Source organism: Monodon monoceros, unplaced genomic scaffold, assembly GCF_005190385.1.
Source record: "Monodon monoceros isolate NGI ecotype Baffin Bay Population unplaced genomic scaffold, NGI_Narwhal_1 Super_Scaffold_20, whole genome shotgun sequence".
Lineage (NCBI taxonomy): Eukaryota > Metazoa > Chordata > Mammalia > Artiodactyla > Monodontidae > Monodon > Monodon monoceros.
The window spans coordinates 132,889,455-132,912,000 of record NW_021703777.1 but is presented as its reverse complement, the minus strand read 5'-3'; the positions used below and the strand labels follow the sequence as shown (position 1 = coordinate 132,912,000).

The 22,546-nt window shown below is 49.8% G+C and overlaps 1 protein-coding gene across 8 annotated transcripts in view; it reads right to left on the bottom strand.

The window, feature by feature from the left end:
- TBC1D14 (TBC1 domain family member 14) overlaps nt 1–22,546 on the bottom strand; it is a 103,070-nt gene that overhangs the window by 60,771 nt on the left and 19,753 nt on the right. Inside the window, exon 1 of one of the 8 annotated variants that reach the window (XM_029234772.1) lies at nt 4,398–4,497. The exons of the other annotated variants lie outside the window; for them this stretch is intronic. Coding sequence (XP_029090605.1) covers nt 4,398–4,462 — 65 coding nt within the window. The 5' untranslated portion in view covers nt 4,463–4,497. Of the gene's footprint in view, nt 1–4,397; nt 4,498–22,546 lie in introns of those variants that run through there. 8 annotated transcript variants of the gene reach the window in all.

The following is a 22,546-nucleotide window of genomic DNA, read 5'->3' as shown; positions in this document are numbered from 1 at the left end:
GAGGCAGGGTGGGAGCCACCCCAAGGCCAGCGGGGGCCACCTCCAAAGGTGGGGCACACGCATGGGCACCCTCAAGGCAGGGCTCAAGGCAAGAGAGACGTATCTGGACAAATCAAAGCCCAGGACTGAGAATTACACAGAGGTAGCCTCTGAGCAGGGGCAGGAGTCCCCCTGGAAAGGTGGGGCAGTGGAAGGCGGGGAGCTGGGAGAGGCCGGGGCAGGGGGTGGCAGAGGACAGCACGGCAAGCTGGCTCCTGGGGGGAAGGCAGCCAGCGGGGGGTGATGGCTCCGGGAGAGCACCTGAGCACCGTGCCAAAGAGGCGATGAGAACCGGGCACCCCAGTAAAGGGCCCTTCGGTGCGAGAGCTAAACTCCTTCGCCATAAGGAAAGCAAGCACTTCCTCTATTGGCCGCGCTAGGGGCCTCGGCTGATGGCCTCAATTCGGTCTCTGACTGAAGGGCAAAAACAACATGGAAGTGGAGGAGACTCTTACCTGCACCTGAAGGGAATCAGACCACCAAGGGCTAATAAAGAACCCGTGCCGTTCCTGGATACGTCCCCTGTCTCCAATCCACAGGGCACAATGACAATCTTACCAAGACTGTCCACGTGGAGGTTCCCTGAGAGCCACCCAGGACTCCAGATGATGGATCCTGCCCCACCTACCCGCACACACGTGGACACAAGCACACCAACCTGGCACCCCTCACCCCACCTACCTACACACACACACACACACACACGAGCGCGCGCGTGTGCGGGAGAGGGCATGGCTTAACTCCTCACTAGCCCCCTTCTTCCAAGCGGCCACTCAAATCCACTCAAATCTACCCTCCCACAGCTGGCAGCGGAAGCACCTGAAGACTCTTCCGAAGACAGCGGACAAGCACGTCTCCCAAGAGGCTGACCGTGGCGTCTAAGCCTCCAGCAGCCCTGCCCCAGAAGCACCCCCTACAGGCAGGGGGCCAGAGTGGAGATGCCTCTCAACAACCCACCAGGCCTCATTCATTCAACGAATACTCTCTGAGGGCCTCAACTATGCTGAACAACAGAAAAGGCAGCCCTATGTGCTTAGAAACCTTCGGCCTCTCCTCAGGCTAACGGCAAACCGCTCGGCCCGATGGCTATGGTCTGGCCGCCCCCTCGGGCCCGGGCCTTTAAGGGCCTGTGGTCCCTGTCCCTTGGGCACGGCTCCGTGACCCAAAAAGCCCTGGGCACCTGCAGAACTCCAACACCATCTCTTCACACAGCGGCCGGGGCCGTCTGTTGAAAGCACGGATGGACCACGCAGCCCCGGCCCCAAATCCCTTCAGTGGCTTCCAGCTGCTCGCGGCACCGTCACACATGCTGTTCCCTCTGCCCTCAAAGTGCTCCTGAAAGAGGAGCCAGGAGTGCCTGCCTCACGGGCGGTCGTGAGGATTAAACGAGGCACTGGACCCCGCAGGCCGTGCACAGGCACTTGCACACACACTTGGCCACCGAAACTCCGCCTGGGGACTGAGTGCTGGCGAGCAGGGAGTGACTGTCCCCAGGCTCAGCCAGGGTCTCCCCCGGCATCTACCCCAGGGCTTTTTGCATATTTATTCCTGTCTCAATACGCACCAACTCAGAGGACAAGATATGGGACACCGGTGACAAAGCAGCGTTCGACATAACAGTGCGTCAGGTCCTGCCAGCTCCCCCGTGAGGCTGGACGTGCACAGGCACCGTGGATGCCATGCCGCAAGAAACCAGCGCCATCCGATTGAGGAGTCAGCTTGCCTACTGACGTTTAGCTGGGACGAGATGGGCCTGTAGGATCCCAGCCCTCAACAGGAAGAGTCAGGTGTGAGCCTGCTCAGATCCTGACCACACCTCCCCTTTTCTCAGCCTCCTCTGCGCTCTAAGTCACCAGGATCCTTCCTGCTGCAGGCTTGTCCCCTGTGCCCCACTGACAGGAGGTACAGGCAAAAGCGGCTGAGTGTGAGTGGGGAAAGCAACACCTGGAGACCTGAACGCCCCTCACCTTCTGACCAAAGGTTTGGCCCTGCACTGACCAACACCAGAGCCGCTAGCCACATGCGGCCACTGACCACTTGAAGGGTGCACATGTTGAAATGATGTATTGGCTTAAAAAAGATTTTCTTTCAAGTGTCACAAAAAGACTGAAACAACCCCAGGGTTCATGATCTACTCATAGGCAGGCTTAAAGGATCAGGGGAGCCTTGAAGCTTATACAATTTGGGGAATCCTCTTTAAAGAAAGAAAAACTCATTAGGTACAAGTGAGAGGTCCTGAAGGTTAAGTATCATTAACGTTGTCATAAACCCAGTTCTATGTCTTTGGCTTCTGAAACCTGGGACGAGTGTCGCAGCGGCTGCCGGTGCTCACAGGTGATAAAACTCCAGCAGGTGAAACTCCAGCACCAACTTATGTCCAACGTTCCATGTCTCTGTTTTTAGACAAGCGATCATAGAGCCAAAAAACCAATAATACCCTTTCTTCGTAGGTGTTGTGAGGCCGAGGTTGTTACCTTCACCTCCACCCCACACAAGCTTAACTTTCCCAAGTTACTGAAGCCAAAAGAAGGCGATTCCAGGAGCAATTAAAAATGCTCGCTGACAGGGCTTCCCTGGTGGCGCAGTGGCTGAGAGTCCGCCTGCCGATGCAGGGGACGCGGGTTCGTGCCCCGGTCCGGGAGGATCCCACGTGCCGCGGAGCGGCTGGGGCCGTGAGCCATGGCCGCTGAGCCTGCGCGTCCGGAGCCTGTGCTCCGCAACGGGAGACGCCACAGCAGTGAGAGGCAAAATGCTCGCTGACAAGATTATGAGGTGTTAGACCTGGGTCCCTGTGCTCGCGAACATCAAGGCGCTGTGAGTGCACTGATAGCAGTGTGGGCCCCCAGCAGGCACTCAAGTACATTCCTAGATACTATTGACCTGTGATTTTGTCTTCTGTCACCAAAATGTAAAGTCCACGGGGGTGAATGCTGTCTCTTCTATTTACTGTGGTGCCTCTAGTGTCTGGAACAGTTCCTGGTATATAGGAAAAGACTCAAACTTACTGAATGTATGCTTTTTTCAGGGAATTTTCATAAAGATTACATGAGAATTATCCCCGCCCATTTAAAATAGGAGAAGCTAGGATTCGGAGAGGTTGAGGAGTCCTGCCCAGAGAGACACAGCTAAACGGCACAGAGCGAGGCCGCTCCCTGGCAGGTGTGGAGTCAGGGCTGTCCCAGAAGACGGAGGACAGCTGGGGTGGAAGGACGCAATCCTCCCTGACCTGGTGGAGCAGGTTCCACAAGCCAGCGGCACTCCTCAGGGGTTTCTCAAAACTTCTCAGAGTCTTAAGAAATAAACCTCTGAAGTCCTCCTCCTTCAAGACAACGTACGCTTGAACTCCCGTTTGTAATTCAGTAATTACTTGGGGCTTCTTGCCCTCCCCTCCTGTCTCATTAACAAACTGTTAGCAAATCCTGCTTCCAAAGCAATCAGAAACAAGCGGAAACACCAGCTGCCCCGAGAACTCCCTGGCCCAGATGGGTATCTTCTCCACCACTTCCTGCATCACAGATCACCTGTCAGGCACTGGTCCTGCACCAAGCACTTCTAGTGTATCTTATGTGTGAAACAACCCTACAAGAAAGGTATTATAGTTACTACCACACAGACAGGACACAGGCTTGGTGAGGTTAAGCAATTTGCTCCTCAAGGGACATATCAATCGTGACGCTCATCTGAGGCAGAGAAGGGAAAAATCTCCACTGATTGCACTAAAGTTCCACCTCATAGGTATTTTTTCCAGACGTCCACCCCTCAAAAACTGACATGCTCCACTGCCACATATACTTACGCTGCGCCTCTGACTCCGCTCTGAAAACGCAAGGGGAAGAGGCTAGCTCACTTCAACTGCCACAGAAACACCAAAGATAAAACAGCATTCTGCAAAGCAAACCTCCTGTGTGATAAAATTCTCCCTCCCCTGTGGGAAATAGGAAGTGAGTAAGAAAGACACGGAGGCGTTATTACTGCGATCAAAATCATTGTGCCAAAAATTCCTAGTTCCACACACAACTAAAAGTACCCGGAGTCTCTCCTCTTTCAGAAAATGTTACCCAAGTAGCATCTGACGCTAAACATTTAATCCCCTAAAAACAGTGATAACACACAAGGGAGGGGGGCGCAGGCAGTGAGCACGGATGTAAACACAGGCCCGAGAACTCGGGCACACACACACAGCAGACCCTTGCTGGATCAGACCCATTTTAAACTGAGGAATATCCAAAGAAACAACTCTGCCCCATGGTGGGGTGGGCGGGCTAAATCATGTTAAATCCTCCATAACGTGGTAGAAACCTTGCTCCAGTTAAGTCTCCAATTACAAAAGCAAGAAAGGCGAGACCGCAACCACAAACCTGTCCATTAACAGGAGCGCAGGGGAGCAGGCCATCACGTCTACGGTAAGCACCCGGGTCTGCATGGCCAGCCACAGAGGCGCTGACCCTCCTCTGGAAACATTCCTGCCCAGCTGGAGCCACAGTCCCAGGAAACACTATGGGCGCCCTTCCGAGCCCTGCTCCACACCGTCTGGAAGACTGAGGCATGCAGGGCGGAGCGGACCAGCTGGAAAGGCAGGCAGTGCGGGTAGGCTCTGACTCCTAACTAATCACAGGGAGGGAGGGTGCGGGGAGTCTGGGAAGCAAAGCTGAGTGACCGGGTTCCTGGGCCCCAGCACAGCTCTGCTCCCGCATCTCAGCACCCTGCCAAGACCCAGAGCCACACCACGCCAGGATAGGCGAACGACCACCAAACCCACGGCCACTGCTGACCGAGAGGCAAGGCAAAATGTATCTGGAACCACTTTGAGCTACTCCTTTGGGCCAGACCCTGCACTTTGTAAAGAAGCAACTAAGTATTTAGGTGAGTCACAAACACGGTCACATAAATCTCTGTCCAAATACCTGCATTAGAACCATCACTACGGGATTCTCCCTCCATGACTCCAAGTAGGGTTCAAAAATTTTAAAGGACAAGATCTAACTAACAACTTCAAGGTCTATGGAACTGATCTATTCTAAATCCACAAGAAGATACTATAGGTTGGCTGGCCCTTGGGGCAAGCACCGTTCAATTATGTGTCAACAATTAGCCCATGGTAATACAATCCTCCAGGCGCCTTGGCCAGGGTCCTCTTTCTAATAATCGGCTCCACCGTCCCTTTAAAAAAAAAAAAAAAATCTGTCGGCGTGTCTGCAACGTTTGATACTACACAAAAAAAAGTCTGACTGGAGACAGTCATTAGATGGACACCTCTGGCAAGAGGAGGCGGTGAGGACCAAAGAGGGAAATTTTACTTCTACATTACAAATATCTGTACTGCTTTTTAAAAAAATCAAACGTTGGCAACTAAAAAGAAAAGACAATCAAATATGGGAGATAAGAGGGCACAAGAGTGGTACTGAGCACGTAGCCTGTGCCAGGCCCTGAGATCAGTGAACAAAACCGACAGAAGTCCTGCCCCAGGGCAGCTGACACTAACAAACATGCTCTAACAATGCGGGGGACCCCAAAGTGGGGTGTCTGGACCAGAGGCAGCATTACCTGGGAGCTGGCTAGAAATACCAATTCTTGAGCCCCATCCAGACCTACTGAATCAGAAACTCTGGGGTAGGGCCCAGCAACCTCTGTTTAACGAGCCCTCCAGGTGGCTCTGATGCTGCTCAAGTTCGAGAAGCACACTGTTCTGGACGATGTTTATACGCTTAAAATTCCTGCTTTCCTACTTAAAACTTCTGGTCAAATTCCTCACTGCCCAAGGAGTCAAACTGACCTTTCTTGGGTCTGGCACATCAGCAGCTCAGGGTGAGCGCAGAGTAATCATTGACAAAGTGACCACAACAACAGAGGAGTCAGCCACCCCCAACACACGGCCCCCTTTCTTCGGCTTCATCTTCGGTCTTTCTCAGGATGCTTTCTTTTCTCCTACACTACAGAAGAAACTACAGCTTCATGTTCCTACATCCTTCCAAATTTTTCCTCAACCTGCGGTATTCATGTTTTATAATTATAACTCAGCAAAAAATTTCCAAAAATACCCATAATTTTAAAACTCACAGAGAAAACTCAGGTCCAGATGGTCTCACTGGTGAATTCTTCCAAACATTTAAGGAAGAAACATACACACTCTTCCAGAGAACAAACCTTTTAATCCCCACACACCCCCTCCCCAAAGCAAATTTATTAGGTCACTCAATGGATACATTTATAGGTATTATTCACCAAGAAAAAAAACAGGACTTTCTGATGCTCCTTCAAGGATCATTTGACATGGAGTGTGTGTGTGTACGCACGTGTGTGTGTACACTTTAAAAAATTCCCATGAAAGCTTTTAATTATTTTTTAAAATTCATATACAGTAAAACTGACTTTTTGGTGTACAGGTCTATGAGTTTTAACACACTGGTCAGTTCATTTAACCACCAGAGAAAAATCTTACAGAAACTCTTTGAGAAAACAGAAGGAAGAACATTCCTCAACCCGTTTTATAAGGTCAGCATAATCTTGATACCAAAACTTGTCAAGGACATTATATGAAAGGAAAATTACAGGCTACACTCTTATGAATACAGAAAAAATTTTTTAAAAACACAAAATATTAGCAAATCAAATCCAATAACAGATATAAAGGATGGTCTATCAAGAACAAGTTGGGATTATTCTAAGAATGCAAAGTTAGCTTACTTAACATTAGAAAAATGTTATTAACCACATAAACAAAATAAAGGAGAAAACACATATAACCATCAATAGATGCAGGAAGAAAGCATTTGATAAATGCAACATATTCATGATTTTTCAAATCATAAAACTAGGAATAAAAGGGAACTTCCTTAATCTGGTAAAAATATTTATTATAAAGTAAGATATCTGATAAAAGGTATCTTACCGCAAAAATCACACTTAATGAGGAAATGGTGAAAGCTTTCCCAGAGACCAGCACCACACAAGGCTTTCTGCCAGCACCACTTCAATTTAGCACTGTATGGGAGTTCCTAGTCATGCAATAAGGCAAGAAAACTAAATAAAAGGTATAAGAATTGGAAAGAAACAAAACTCATCCACAGACAGCATGATTTTCTACAGAGAAAACCCAAAAGAATCCACAGATAAACTATCAGAACAACTGAATTTAGCAAGATCATGGGATTCAAGGTCTACACACAAAAATTAACTCCACTTCCAACTAACGTTTACAACATGACATTTTAAAAACCATCAAAAAATAACAAATATCCTGGAATAAATTTAATGAAAGAAACACAGGACCTTTACATTAAAAAAAACTATAAAGTACTGTGGAGAAATTTTTAAAAACCTAAATAAATGGAAGGACATACTATATTCAGAGATCAGATGTCTTCATATAGTAAAAAATGACCAACAGATTCAATGTAATCCCAAACAAAACCACAGCAGATTTTTTGTGGTAATTGCCAAATTGATTTTAAAATTTACATGGAAATGAAAAGGACCTAGAATAACCAAAACAATGTTAAAGAAGAACAAAGTAGGAGGACTTACTCTATAGATATTAAGACTTATTATATAGTAATAGTAATTAAAAGAACATTAGTGAGAGGACAAATAGATGATGGAACATATACAGTCACCTGATTTATTTCAAAGGCTCAGTGGGATGGACAATCTTTACAATAAATAAACATCAACCACTCACTGCCTCACACTATAACAGAAAATTAATTCCAACAGATCATGGATCTAGTTTGTAATGACAGAACAAAGCTTCTAGAAGATAACACAGAATTTCTTAAACAGAACACAAAAGGCACTAACCATAAAAAGAAAAATTCTATAAAGCAGAATTCATTACCACTAAGAACTTTTGTTAGTTAAGAAAACAAAAGTTAAAAACATTAAGAGAATAAAAAGGTAAGCCATAGTGCAAGAGAAGATACTGCACTACATATGTCCCACAAAGGACTCTCCTCCTGAATACAGAAAGTATACCTACAAATCAGTAAGACAACCCCAGATAGGCAGGTCACAAAGGAAGGTGCCAAATGGTCAATATGATATAAAAAAGTACATCAAGTCATTAGTCATCAGAGAAATGTAAATTAAAACCAAATACCCTTACCCTATTATCAGAATGGCAAAAAGAAAAGAAACAGAAAATTGAAAATTGCTAGTCCAAGTATATACTGGTACGACCACACTGGGAAACCACTTAGCAGTGTCCACTCAAGCAGACCCAGCAATTCCACCTGAGGTATACGTGCACCAAAAGACATGATGATTAGCATTCTCCCCTGTGGTCAAAAGCGGAACAAATCAAACATCCATCCACAGGAGAACATAAAGAGATATATTTGTTCAGCTGAAAACTATACAGAATGAAAGAAAACAAATACTGCTGCCACACAATGACCACCTGGGTGAACCTCAGACAAGGTTGAGCAAAGAAAGCCAGATGCAAAAGTATATGCTGGGACCTAGAGACTGTCATACAGAGTGAAGTAAGTCAGAAAGGGAAAAACAAATACTGCGTGCTAACACGTATGTATGGAATCTAAAAAAAAAAAAAAATACATGGTTCTAAAGAACCTAGGGGCAGGACAGGGATAAAGATGCAGATGTAGAGAATGGACTTGAGGACACGGGGAGGAGGAAGGGTAAGGTGGGATGAAGTGAGAGCGTGGCATGGACTTATATACACTCCAAATGTAAAATAGCTAGCTAGTGGGAAGCAGCCGCATAGCACAGGGAGATCAGCTTGGTGCTTTGTGACCACCTAGAGGGGTGGGATAGGGAGGGTGGGAGGGAGGGAGATGCAAGAGGGAAGAGATATGGGAATATATGTATATGTTTAGCTGATTCACTTTGTTATAAAGCAGAAACTGACACACCATTGTAAAGCAATTATGCTCCAATAAAGATGTTTAAAAAAAAAAGTATATGCTGTATGACTCCATTTACCTAACATCCAAAAAAAGCAAAACTCATCCAGGGAGATGGAAGTCAAAACAATGGTTGCCCCTGGGGAGTGAGGTGCTGACCAGGAAGGGGTGTGACTGGGGGTACTGGGAATACTCTCCAGGGCACACAAGAGAGGGCTCACATTGTCCATGTTCAACAAACACTAACAGCTCCAGACACTCTCCTCTGGAGCCTTCCGGGCTGATGGGCCTCCTTCCTCCCGAGTCCCTCCTCTGTGCCCCCAAGAGCACTTTTACGTTGATTTTACATTGATGTCTGACAGAGAGCTGGGGACTGTATGTTAGTTATTTATGCATCACCTCCCACCACATGCGGAGGGGTCCTTCTTGGTCTTTGTACCCCCAAGGCCTGGCATAAAACCTGCTGGATTGGGCTTCCCTGGTGGCGCAGTGGTTGAGAATCTGCCTGCCGATGCAGGGGACACGGGTTGGAGCCCTGGTCTGGGAAGATCCCACATGCCGCGGAGCAACTGGGCCCGTGAGCCACAACTGCTGAGCCTGCGCATCTGGAGCTTGTGCTCCGCAACAAGAGAGGCCGCGATAGTGAGAGGCCCGCGCACCGCGATGAAGAGTGGACCCCGCTTGCCACAACTAGAGAAAGCCCTCGCACAGAAACAAAGGCCCAATACAGCCATAAATTAATTAATTAATTAAAAAAAAAAAACCTGCTGGATTTGCTGCATTAACAGGTAATTCATTAACTAACCCTGAAACGCACTCCCGCCTGTGCGCCTCTCACTGATAAGTCAGAGTGCAAAACAAAACCCACTGTTCTCCTGCATCACGACCTCCTTGAAATCTCCTTCGAACGCTCCCAACATCTAAATACAGGAAGGAAAATTAAATAGAGATGCCTTCTCTAACACCAGCTTAGGTTTTTACAAGGAGAGAGAGAGAAGGCAGGGTGAAAATGCCTATGCAATGTAGTACAGAACGTTGCTAAGGAAAAAAATACAAATTTATTCTTAATCTCCGACGGAATACTAAAGGAGAGAGGAAAAGCAGAGTTGCTAGTAACAGTCTGTAAGCATCACAAATCATAAGTGGTCTGGGGACCGCAGCGACAAGTTGAGAGAAGGGATGAGATGGCCGTGTTCTTTCAATTTCAGGGAACATAACGAATAAGATCTGCCCTGCGGCGGAAAGAGCAAACACAGAACTCAGCGTCAAGCAGATGTGGCCTCAGATCCCAGCTTCACAACAAGTTGCCTGACTTTGGGTAAGAAATGAACCTCTCAGTTTTCTCAGTGGAGCAGAGGCACCACCACTCAGTTACCTGGTTTATGACTGTGACGTGTGCTTATCAGTAACACTAAAAGCCTTCATTCACCACACAGGGCCAGGCATCTCATCTCATTTCGTCTTGACCCGCGTCATACATGTTATTCTTTTCATTCGACACGTACACATTGAGCACTGATCATGTCCGAAGCCGTGACAAGTTCAGGGAATACAATCGATGACGACCAGAGACACAGGTCCCCATTCCCGACAGGCTTACGTGTGACTTTCAAGATGAGGAAATTCAGAGACATAACCTTGCCTAAGGTCACGCAGTAAACCGAAAGGCTTGGATTTGGACTTAAGCCACCAGTATTTTCCCCTGATGGTTCTCAATCCTGGCTGCAAACTAGAATCACCTAGGGAGCTTTTGCAAAAATCCTATGCCCAGCTCTCACCCCAAACCAATTAAAACTGATCTCTGAGGGCAGGGCCTGGACACTTTTTGTTTGTTTTTTAAGTTTCCCGAACAATTCTATTGTGCTGCAAAGGCTGAGAACTTTGCTCCTTAGCTAATAAATGTTCCCTTCCCATTCTATCTCGTTTCTTTAATTGATGCTTTAATCTACACATACAAATTTAAGATTAACTCCTTTCCAGCAGTTTCCATGAAGAGTGAATTACTTTTAGATTTTGCTTTAAACTATTCCAACAATTCTACTCACTAAAGTAAAACCAAACTGTGAACACCTGCCTTACAATGTAAACTTTTCTAGTATCTTCCAGTCTCCTCTGTTTCCACTGACCAGGCTACCTGGTCAGGTAGCTCTGGAGTTCACCTGGTGTGCCCTCTCCCTCCACTGCAGCATATCCAGGCCATGTCCCCTGGATTTTCTGGAACTCAGTAGATCCCTATCTTTTCTCATGTGGAAAACGCTTAGCCCAGAGTGTACACGAAGCAGACCCTGCCCGTGGGCATTAAACAAACCAGTCTCTTACATGCAGCTCCAGGGACAAGAGTCCATACTATGCAAGTGAACAGAACCAAGCCACGTTCTAACGTTCCAGGGCCAGTCAAGAACAGTTGGGCATCAGGGATGACAAAGACCCAGGCCCTGTCCCTGAGAGGCTCACAGTAAGAGCAAGACACAGAACAAAACTAGACTAAGCGAGGCTGCAGGAACAGAGAGCAGCAAGCCAGGAGGAGGCTGCCTCTGCCCTGGCCACGCTGGGAAGGCTTCACAGAAGAGGTTATCAGCTATGCTGGGCTGTAAGGCTGTGCAGAAATCGGCCAAGGGGACACAGAGCGGAGGGGAAGAGAGAATCTCAGGTAAAGGCAGGGCAGTGTGAACCAGCAATGCTGGGCTCAGAGCATTCAGTCCCATGAGCCAGAGCAAGGGCCCAGGAGAAGCAGAGGAGGAAACCAAAGGCATCTCTGCATCTGTAGACCGTACGACCTGGAAGGACAAATCCTCCTAAACTTCAATTTACAGTAACCTGAAGCCAGAGCTACGAGCAATTCTAACAGTCCATCAGCTCTCGTTGAGAGTTTCCTCGTTCAAAAAACAGAGGCTGGACTTTCACTGCAGTAAACTTGCACCAAGGACAGAGGACTCCCAGAGGTTTGCCGTCATCACCTCAGGAGAAGGCAGATCAGAGCTGACTGGGGTCAGGACCGCGGTCAGGAAGCAAGAAGCACTCTGGGAGTCTGTCCCAGGGAATCATCTGAAATGCACACAATGCACACTGAGGTGCACACAGGTAATTTTATCATCAAAAAGCAGGAACAAAAACTATTTCCTTATTGTTGGATAAGTAAATGATTCACTATCACTGGAAGATAGTAATAACTGTATGAACAATTAATTTTTAATCACGTGAGAAAATGTTTTCTATAAGTAAAAAAGCAGGATGCCAAGCTGTAGAAACAAAACCCATTTTTATGTTTAAAATTCATAGAAAGTCTGTAAGGGGATAACAGTAAAAAGGAAAATTAGTAGTAGGTATAAAAGTGGAAAGGACAAAAACAGAATGATGAACATAAAAAGCACAAAATTTTCCTACGTTTTTGTTTTTTGGTTTTTTGTTTTTTTCCGGTACGCGGGCCTCTCACTGTTGTGGCCTCTCCCGTTGCAGAGCACGGGCTCCGGACGCGCAGGCTCAGCGGCCATGGCTCACGGGCCCAGCCGCTCCGCGGCATGTGGGATCTTCCTGGTCTGGGGCATGAACCCATGTCCCCTGCATCGGCAGGAGGACTCTCAACCACTGAGCCACCAGGGAAGCCCCTTCCTGCATATTTTTAAACAAAGAGAAGCTTTAAGAGAACATAGGTAAAAAAGGTTTCTTGTCAAAAACAAAAAACAAAAACCTCTGAGAAGAACATGCCAGTTTCGCAGACACCCCAGGTGTGGATGCCAAATGTGCAGTCTGAAACCTACTTTGATGGGTGACCTGACAAGGGAGACCAAACTGTTGGGGGGGGGGGGGGGGGTCTTCTCCCAAATTCTAGAACAGTAATATAGCCGAAAAGGAAAATATTTAGATTTTAAAAGTTAAGTACTCCAGATCTCTTTATTACTGTTTTAGACTTACAGTCTACCCCTCCATCCCTTAAGGTTATTTACTGAACATCCACTCAGTGCCTGCACTGGCTAGGTAAAGAGAATGAATAAGACGCAGCCCCTGCCTTCAAGAAGCTCGTGAAGAGGCTGTGGTTGCTGTCGCAAAAGGGGGGCCTGCAGAGGGTGTGGGTGCTGTCTGAGGGCTCTGGAAGGGGGTAGGGTGATCAGACAAGGCTTCCCAGAGGGGGTGTCACTTAAGCGGAACCCTAAAGGACAACAGGAGTTTGCCAGGCAGAGGGAGCAGAGCGGGCAAAGGTGCAGGGGTAAGACACGGTTGGTTCAGAGAACTCCCTTTTTTTTTTTCTTTGGCTGCGCTGCACGGCATGCGGGATCTTGGTTCCCTGAGCAGGGCTCGAACCCACGCCCCCTGCGTTGCGAGCGCGGAGTCTTACCCACTGTACCGCCAGGGAAGCGCCCAGAGAACGCTGAGTAACATTTTGTTGGGTCTGTGGCTGTAGCACAGGGCGGAGCTAGAGGCCTGAGAGGTGGGCAGCGGCTGGATCCAGAATGCCCCTTACAGCCAAGTAGTTTGGAGTTTATGTTGCAGGTGGTAAGAACCACCATGTAAGCAAGAGAATGACACAGCATTCAACTCATGGACTCCAGGCATCTAATTCTCATGAAGAAGGGGAATCAAGAAAAATGACCCCAGGGCTTCCCTGGTGGCGCAGTGGTTGAGAGTCCGCCTGCCGATGCAGGGGACACGGGTTCGTGCCCCGGTCCGGGAAGATCCCACATGCTGCGGAGCGGCTGGGCCCGTGAGCCATGGCCACTGAGCCTGCGCGTCCAGAGCCTGTGCTCCGCGACGGGAGAGGCCACAACAGTGAGAGGCCACGTACCGGGAAAAAAAAAAAAAGAAAAATGATCCGAAAAATGGCCGGCGAGGCTCCTAGCTCTTCACCAAACCCATTTTCTCGTTACCCCAGGCGCTGGTCCCATTTCCCAGCCTCCTTTACAGGTAGGTGTGGCCACGGGACAGTTCCAGACAATAAACTGTGAGTGGAGTGATGTGTACCACATCAAGTGTGCCTATAGCCCAGAAAACCTCCCATGGCCAGCGCCTTCAGGCTCTTTGCCCTCTTTGGCTTGATGCAAAGGAGCCCAGAGTCTGCAGGTTGCAATCGACAGAGCCACAGACGGAAAGAACAGGGCAGAGTGTGGAAACAAACTTCCACTGTGTCTGAGCCATGATATTTCAAGTTTGTTACAGCAGCTGGCACTCATCTAAGTAAATATCAATACATATTTGTGTGTTCTCCTCACAAACTTTGACCACCACTCAATTTCTTCTACTTTAAAAACAACTGCTGTCAAGGGAACTTCTAGAAAGAATGAAACCTGTTCATTCCAGGGTAAAGACTTGGAGTAAATGAACCGTCAGGTGCTAGCGTGAGGGTGCATCAGGAAATATTTTTCCTCATGTGACTGGCCTCCTGCCCCTTCTTCCTCCTCATACTGGGCTCCCTTCCACCTGTGGACAAAAAAATGCTGCCTGCCATTCCAGTAAACAAGGAACAGTTGCCCACCATCAAGCCATCAAGCCACTACGGCCAACCCTCTGGTGCGCCCTGAGGGGCTTCAGGATGGAGAAAAACAGGATACTGGCCCTAGATAGTTAAATGCATATCTAAGGAATCATTTCAATCAGCACAGACACTTGTATCTTCCCATACACAGAAAAGCTCTAAAATCATTAACTTGAGATATCTGGGGTTATTTTTGGTGATTTAGCAATAATCTTTTGTGCCTCACTGCAAGTTTTGCTTTTTTCCCCAGCAAAAAACTCCTATATATCTTGGCTCCTTGCTTATCTCTTTGGAACAGTCCCTCAGAGCTATCTGAGAGGCTGCCTTCCTGGGCTGTAGTCCTCAGTAAAGCCACCAAGTGAAACATAATTCTCAACTTTTAGGTTGCGCATCTTTTTTCAGTCAACACACCTCTGCAGGACGTGGACCGGGAGGCAGAGCCCATGCCCTCCTGACCTTTTCCCCTGGGCCTCCCCTCCTGGTGGGAAATGTATTTAACCACCCAAATCTGAAACCTAAAGGAAATCAGGACTTAATTCCAAACCCTAATTTTCAAACCCCTACAAACATTTACTATTCCCTGTAACACCGTACACAGAGCCTGGATTCTAAAAGGCCTCTGGCTGCAAGCAAAGGAGAATTAACAGGAAAACTGGACGCTTGTGGGGCCCAAAACGGCTATTAGGCAAGTCTGCCTGACTCATCATTGTTCCATGTACAGAGCCTTACAGGAATCCTGAGACAAACCACAACTATTCACAACAAAGAATCAGCAAAACTGGAATTGAAACAACTCTCGGTTACACACCCAGTTCCCCTCACATAAACAGGAACTAGCTGATTTGATGTGGCAATCCAGTAGGATGTGCACCACGAAAAACGCAGAAGGCTCAGATGAGTTTAATGTTTAGCTATATCAAGTACCCAGTGTTCTACGAACAAATACATAATCATTTTAGAATAGGCACTACTCGAGGTAGAAAACAGAATAAGGCAGTTTTAATTGTTGTACCACTCCACTAACATTTTTTACGTAGAACAGATTTTACACCCACCTGGGCAAAGGGAAGTTAATTTATGAGTAGAAAGTAGCTGATGGCTGAAGAACTGCTTTGCAGGAATGCGTTTTGCCTGTGGGTTTCTCACAATCCCACAAACTCCTATACCCCCCCCCAAAGTGTCCTGCATTTCACAGTGAATCACCCCTCCCAGGCTGACCATAACGTCAAACTTCCACAAAGACGCAGTGTATGATTTCCCGATAGCGCCAGCACACTGTTGCATAAACTCAGGAAGCCAGATGAACCTTGCAAAGAACAAATACATTCTCCTCACCCCCACTCCCCCAAACTACCCTGCTTACGGCTGTGAAATTTCTAAGGACATGAACACCTTCCAGAAGCCAGGGCAGAAACGCGGCAGAGAAATCAGTGCAGCCTGTGAGGTTTACCAGAAACATACATGGTCTGGCTACTGAATAGGACACATATGCGCAGGCTGAGGACATTCTCTCTTGGTTCTGTTCAGGCCGCTCCTGAATTTACCGATTCCGGCACTCTGCAGCGAAAAGTCCCTGCCCTTCCCCCCTGGGGCCAACCGGCATTTCAATGTCAGCACCCAACAATAAGTGGCTGAACTTAAAAGATTTCTTTCCTCAGATACGGACAAGTTTCCTAACCCACAAACGCGAAGGAAACAGATCATCAAACCCAGCTGGGATCTCCCAGAATATCTTCCTGTTCCCTTAAGTTCCACACCTAACAGAGAACTGGCGAGACCACACAAAACCAACCAGTGGCCTGATTTTAATCAAGTCCATCAGTAACGTGAAAGAAATCCATTGTGTTCACCCTCCAGGGCTGACTGGATCCATTGTCTCTGTTTTCCCTTTCCCGCTGCTCATCTCCAGGGCACATTGGCACTTACTTACTAGCATTCATTCATTCACTCAACCAAGAAGCAGGGAAGAGACCCCTAATAAATTCTAGAGAGGGTGCAGTACTGCCACCATGCCAAGTGCTTTATTATATGCGTTGCCTCCTTATCGCCACTTCAGAGATAAGGGAACCAAGGTTCAGGAAAATGAAGCAACCTGCCCGCCACCCAGCCAGAAGGGCAGAACATCTTTGGCTCTACAACTGCACGCTCTGAATCCCCACTGAGTTCACTGGAGGCACAACAGACACCTTCAGGACATACCTCTGAGGGGGCAGGCTCCTCCCCATCTACTCTTTTTTTTTTTAATACTTATTTACTTTATTTACTTATTTTCTTTAGTTTTTTGGCCGCATCGGGTCTTAGTTGCAGCATGCAGGATCTTTTGTTGCGGCGCACAGGCCCCTCGCTAGTTGTGGCACACGGGCTCCAGAGCGCATGGGCTCTGTAGTTTGCGGCACGCGGGCTTAACTGCCCCGCGGCACGTGGCACCCGACCAGAGATCGAACCCGCGTCCCCCGCATTGGAAGGCGGATTCTTTACCACTGGACCAGCAGGGAAGTCCTCCCCCTGTCCACTCTCAAGTATCTGGGGATATTGAAACCTGCACTAGAGCTCACAGGCAGTGTCCAACAGGGCCTCCGGGCAGATCCTCAACACCCTGCAAGCGGCTCTCGCCCCCCACCCCTCCGTTCCAGAGGAGGAAGCAGGCCACCCTGTCTGTTTCCTCCCTCTCTAGGGGTCCCGTGGATGGTTCTTTCTACAGGCTTCCCTTGGCTTCATACACTTCATTACTGATTCGCTTGTTTCACAACCACCATGTGCTGCTTTTACACATGAAAACAAAGGTGAAAAATCAAGTCACAGATTGTCATCTGGACGATCTAGACCAGCGCTGGACAACAGAACATCCCACAATGACGGGAATGTATAAATCTGAGCTGTCTCATGGGACAGACCCTGGCCACGTGTGGCTACTGAGCCTGGAATGTGGCCAGCGTTACTGAGGAACCAAAGTTCCCATTTAAATTCAAACAGCTACGTGTGGCCAGTGGCTAACATGCTGGACAGCTCAGGTCTGGACTCCAGCAGAAGCACCAACTGTGTCCCAACGTAAGGACCCAAACAACGAAGCAGGGTGCCTCTGCTGAAGCATGCACAAGCTGCCGGGGAGCCAGGGACACGGACCCACTGGTTTGCTTCTCAGGGAGATGGGTACAGGCCAGTGGAGCCCGTAAGACACACACATCAGAGAAACAAGGCAAGTCCCCACCAACCTCAGCACCTCTGTACCTGCCGTGTTCTTCAACCAGAACACTCTTGTTCATCTCACTCGGATCTCTGCTCAGATGTCACCTGCTCAGTGATGCCCTCCCTGACCTCCCTATTTAAAACGGAACCTCCCGCAGCCCGACCCTACACCATCCCTCATCCCTCTCCCAAAACGGTGCTTTTGATCTCTCCCCAGCAGTTAAAGCCTGACACGGAGCATCTCCTGCAACCCTGTGGCCACAGTAGACTGTAAGTGCCACTTGGTACTTTTACTGGGGGAGGGGTTGTCGGCTGCTGCACCCCCAGCACCAGGTCCTGGGTGGCTATTCACTGAGGAAATGAACGACATCTGAATTCAACTATCAGACGAGCATTTACTGAGTTCTAACTAGATGCCAGCTTGGGATGAGTGAGATGTAGTCCCTCGGGCACCCAGGCCGGGGGAGGGGGGAACCCATTGGATGACACTGCACAATGGCAGCTGCCATAGCAACAGCACGAGCTGCGAGCCCTCCACCCTTCCCCGGGAACCTTCGGTAGATTCTTCTCGTTTAAAGTGTGCGCAGCAGTGAGGGGCAGAAACGGAACCTACTCCAGGAGGGGTCGGCAAGCCTGTGGGAGGAAAGCAGGGGCTGCACGCAGGGAGACACTGATTCAAGACGACTCCTCCCGCTGGATCAACCGCCTGGCCCAACTCTGCATTTCACACGTGGGAACGCAGCACCTGCAAAGCGACTTGCCACAGGTGCGGAGGGGGTAGGCGGCAGAGCTCTGAGGAAGAGGCCACCACCCGACGTCTCGGAGGGCTTCAATCAGGTTCCCACTGCCCCCTCCCACACGTCACTCCAGCTGAGCCCACGCCCCACCCCACCCCGGGAAAGGGTAGCCGCTAGTGTGTCACTGCACGTCCAGGCCTTTACTTGTGCAGTCCCCATGCTGCCCTTGAGTGGGCTCCAGCCCCGACAGACATTCTGGGAAGTGCTATTGCGGGGCGAAGGGGGGCACCCACAGACCTGGAACGGCCAGGAGATGGGGCCCACCAGGCGGAGGGCAGCCAAAGCCCCAGCACCGGGCAGCTGCGATGACGCACACAAGCTCCCCGGCCCCCAGTATCTTCCGTGAGCCCCCCTCTTGTGTGAACACGGGCTCCTCGGGGCACACAGAAGGCCCGTGAGGCTGGTCCCCACGTGGAGGCTGGACCGGCCCCTGCTGACACTGGCTAAGCATCTACAGGCATGCTTCAGGGTGCAGATCCTCAGAGGAGCATGGAGAAGGCGTCCCTGAGTGAGCAGGCCTGGGCCTGGACAGGGGGGCCAGAGGAACATCAACACAAAGGCGCGGGCGGCCAGCGGGAGGGAGGGTGGAGTCCCCTGCAGACCAAGGACTGAAGAAGACGGAGGGACACCTCGCGCCCAGCCCGACAACGGTCACGTTCCTCGCAGACCTTTCTTTGTGGCATTTCTTTCCCCTCTTGCTATCCTGGCCTGGGCGGCCACTCCAGGGCACAAAGCCGCAGAGCAGGGCACCATTGTCCCATGCAGCTCCTTAGCAGTGGGGCCTGCAGTGAGCCCCAGGGAAGGGGGAGCCACACGGCCCATTCAGTGCTATTTCCCACGGTTCTCCCCCGGCCCCAAACACGGGACCCCGCACCCCACGCCAACGTCTCCCTGAGGATGGGGTGCTGTTCACAAATGGGGGTCTTCTTATACCCATGGCCAGCCCACCAGAGCAGTGCCGATCATGACCCTGGGACAGAAGCGCTGCCTCCCTCTCCCTCCCCAGCACGCGACAGGAGTGGGACGAAGGCACTTCGCTGCCTTTCTTCAGCCTTCCCTGACCAGTCATCAGACAGAGCACTAACGGTGTGGCGGCCCAGAGCAGAGCAGACAGACTGGGGCTGCGGAGAAGGCGGGCTGAGCCCCTCCAAGCCCCACTGCCAACTAGCCGTGTGACCCTAAGCCCGTTTGCTCACGAGGTGAAGACACCCCACCAACCTCGAGCCTTGCGTCTTTCCAACTGGCTCCTCTGATTTCCCCACCCACCGGAGTCTCTGCTGAGCCTTCCACCTTTCACTGACCCTCACCCCCCAGACACCCCCTACCCCTGGCTCGGCTCCAAGGCCAGGTCACGCTCTTACACATACCCTCGGCTCCCCTGCCTGCCTCTCACTTCACTGGACCCACTCAACGAAACTACGCCCCTGCCCCACGTGCGTACCCATGCAGGGAACCCACGGGAGAAGAGGCACAGCTGCCTGGTCTCCAGCCACGGGCCAGACCCCTGACGCCCCCGCAGTCACGCTGCCCTGCCCTTTACTCTCCCAGCCACCTGGATGGCGTTCACACCTCTTCCCTGCTCCTCCATCGCCACCCTCGCTGTCAGCTGAGGATCTTGCTTCCTACTTCACCGAGAAAATGATGCAACAGAAAGAGAATTCCACTGACAACAGCAAATGCTGGTGAGAACGTGGAGCAACAGTAACTCTCGCTCACTGCTGGTGGGAACGCAGAATGGTGCAGCCACGTCGGAAGGCAGTGTGGCAGTCTCTTCCAAAACTAAACATACCCTTACCATTCCATCCAGCAATCAGGCTTCCTTGGTGTTCACCCAAAGGAGCTGAAAACTTACTTCCACACAAAAACCCGCACACGCATGCTTAACAGCAACTTTATTGGGAATTGCCAAAACCTGGAAGCAACCAGTAGGTCCTTCAGTAGGTGAAGGGATAAATAAACCGTGGTCCATCCAGACAGTGACTGTCATTCGGCACTAAAATGAGATGAGCGAGCAAGGCACTGAAAGCTATGGAGGAACCTTAAATGCATATCACTAAGTGAAAGAAGCCAATCTGAAAAAGCTGCGTACTATATGATCCTGATGATGGAAAAGATAAAACTATGGAGGCAGTAAAAAAAAGCAGGCACCGGGGGTTAGTGGAGAGGGAGGGATGACGAGACAGAGCAAACAGATTTTTAGGGCTGTGCAGCTACTCTGTCTGATCCTATAATGGTGGATACATGTCATGACACATTGGTCCAAACCCACAGAATGTACAACACCAAGAGTGAACCCTTGGGGCTTCCCTGGTGGCGCAGTGGTTGAGAGACCGCCCGCCGATGCAGGGGACACGGGTTCGTGCCCCAGTCCTGGAAGATCCCACATGCCGCGGAGCAGCTGGGCCCGTGAGCCATGGCCGCTGAGCCTGCGCGTCCGGAACCTGTGCTCCGCAACGGGAGAGGCCACAACAGTGAGAGGCCCGCGTACCGCAAAAAAAAAAAAAAAAAGCGTGAACCCTCACGTAAACTATGGACTTTGGGTGATAACGATGTATCTATCGGGTTGGCCAAAAAGTTTATTCGGGTTTTTCCATAAAATGTTATGGAAAAACCAGAACGAGCTTTTTCGCCAACCCAGTATCAATGCAGGCTCATTGACTGCAACAAAGGTACCACTCTGGCAGGGATGCTGACAGTGGGGGTCTGCGCAGGTCCCGGGGGAGGAGGTATATGGGAACTCTGCTTCATGCTGCAGTGCACCTAAAACTGCTCTAAAAAATAAAAGTCTACCTTTTAAAAAGCAAATATGTTGATTAAAATCTATATTCACACACACACACACACAAAACAATGAAGCAGCATTCAAAACAATAAAGTAGTCTCTATGCACTGAAAAAGAGAGGACTTCCAGTCTCCTATGGCCACATCTGGCCTCCAGCATCTGTGCCCACACACTCTGCTCCGCCACCTGTCTATCCAGATGATGCCACCCGGCCAAAGCCAATTTCTCTATTTGAGCCCTAGATCCCACTCCAGCGGAGGCAACTCAAGGACAAGGCTCCAGAATTCTCTACTGTCTCTGATATGTTCAACTTCTACTCTTTTACTTCACAGTAAACAAAAACAGTAACAAAAACAAAAACAAAAGGATTTCTCCAATCTTAAAAAAGAAGCAAGCTCACACCACTTCTTCCTCCAGCTATCACCCCCTTTCTTTGCCCCCGATGCAGCTAACCCACCAAAAGAACTGTCTGTGCTCGCTGCTTCCAGCTTCCCTCCTCCCATTCTCTTAACTTTGCTCCAGTTATGCTTGGCCCTGCACGGCTCCACTAGAACAGCTCTGGCCAAGGTCCCTTAGCTAAAGTCACTTGTCTGTCCTCATCTCCCCTGACCCTCGAGCACCCTCGGCCCAGCCGATCACACCCCACCCCTGACGCCCCGTCTGGTCTGCGCCTCCCGCGGGGTTCCTCCTCTCCGCAGGCCTCTCAGCACTCCGTGCTCGTTCCTCTTGGTGACCTCACCTTGTCCCAAACCCCCTACAGTGCCAACAACTCCAAACTCGCATCCCTGCTCAGATCCAGCTCCCCAGGTCCAGACTCCTCCGTCACCACCTACAGCAGCCTCCAGGCCCGCACGGGGCGTGGTCCCACTGACCTCAGCCCCCTCCTCACTGCTCGGCCTCTTCGCTCACCGGCCTGAGGCGCTCCTCCCCAGGCATCTGCTCTGTGAACTTCCTTACCTGCTTCAAGCCTTTGCTTAAACCTCTCCTCTTCATTCACCCGATGGGCACTGCTTCGGTGGGCAACCCTGACCTGCCTTCTCCAGTCCCCCTGCGCCTCTTACCACCTCTACTCTCTCATTTTCCTCCCAGCACTCATCACTGCCTGCTTCACTTGTATATTAATGGTGATTATTATCTGCCTCCCCCCACTAGAATGTAAGCTCTCCGAGGACAAAGGTCTTTCTTTGGCCCACAGATCAATCCCAAGCACCTAGAACAGTGCCTTGGCATGTGGTGGCTGCTCAGTAAATATTTCTGGAAAGAACGTAGGATGAGAAACATACTTAAGGACCTAGCTCAAGGCTTGGTACACTGCAGGCACTCAATAAATAAATTACTATGGCTGCGACTTGCTGCCAGAAGAAAACAAACAAAGCCTAGCAAAGCACAGGGAGGCAACGCACCCTCAACAAAC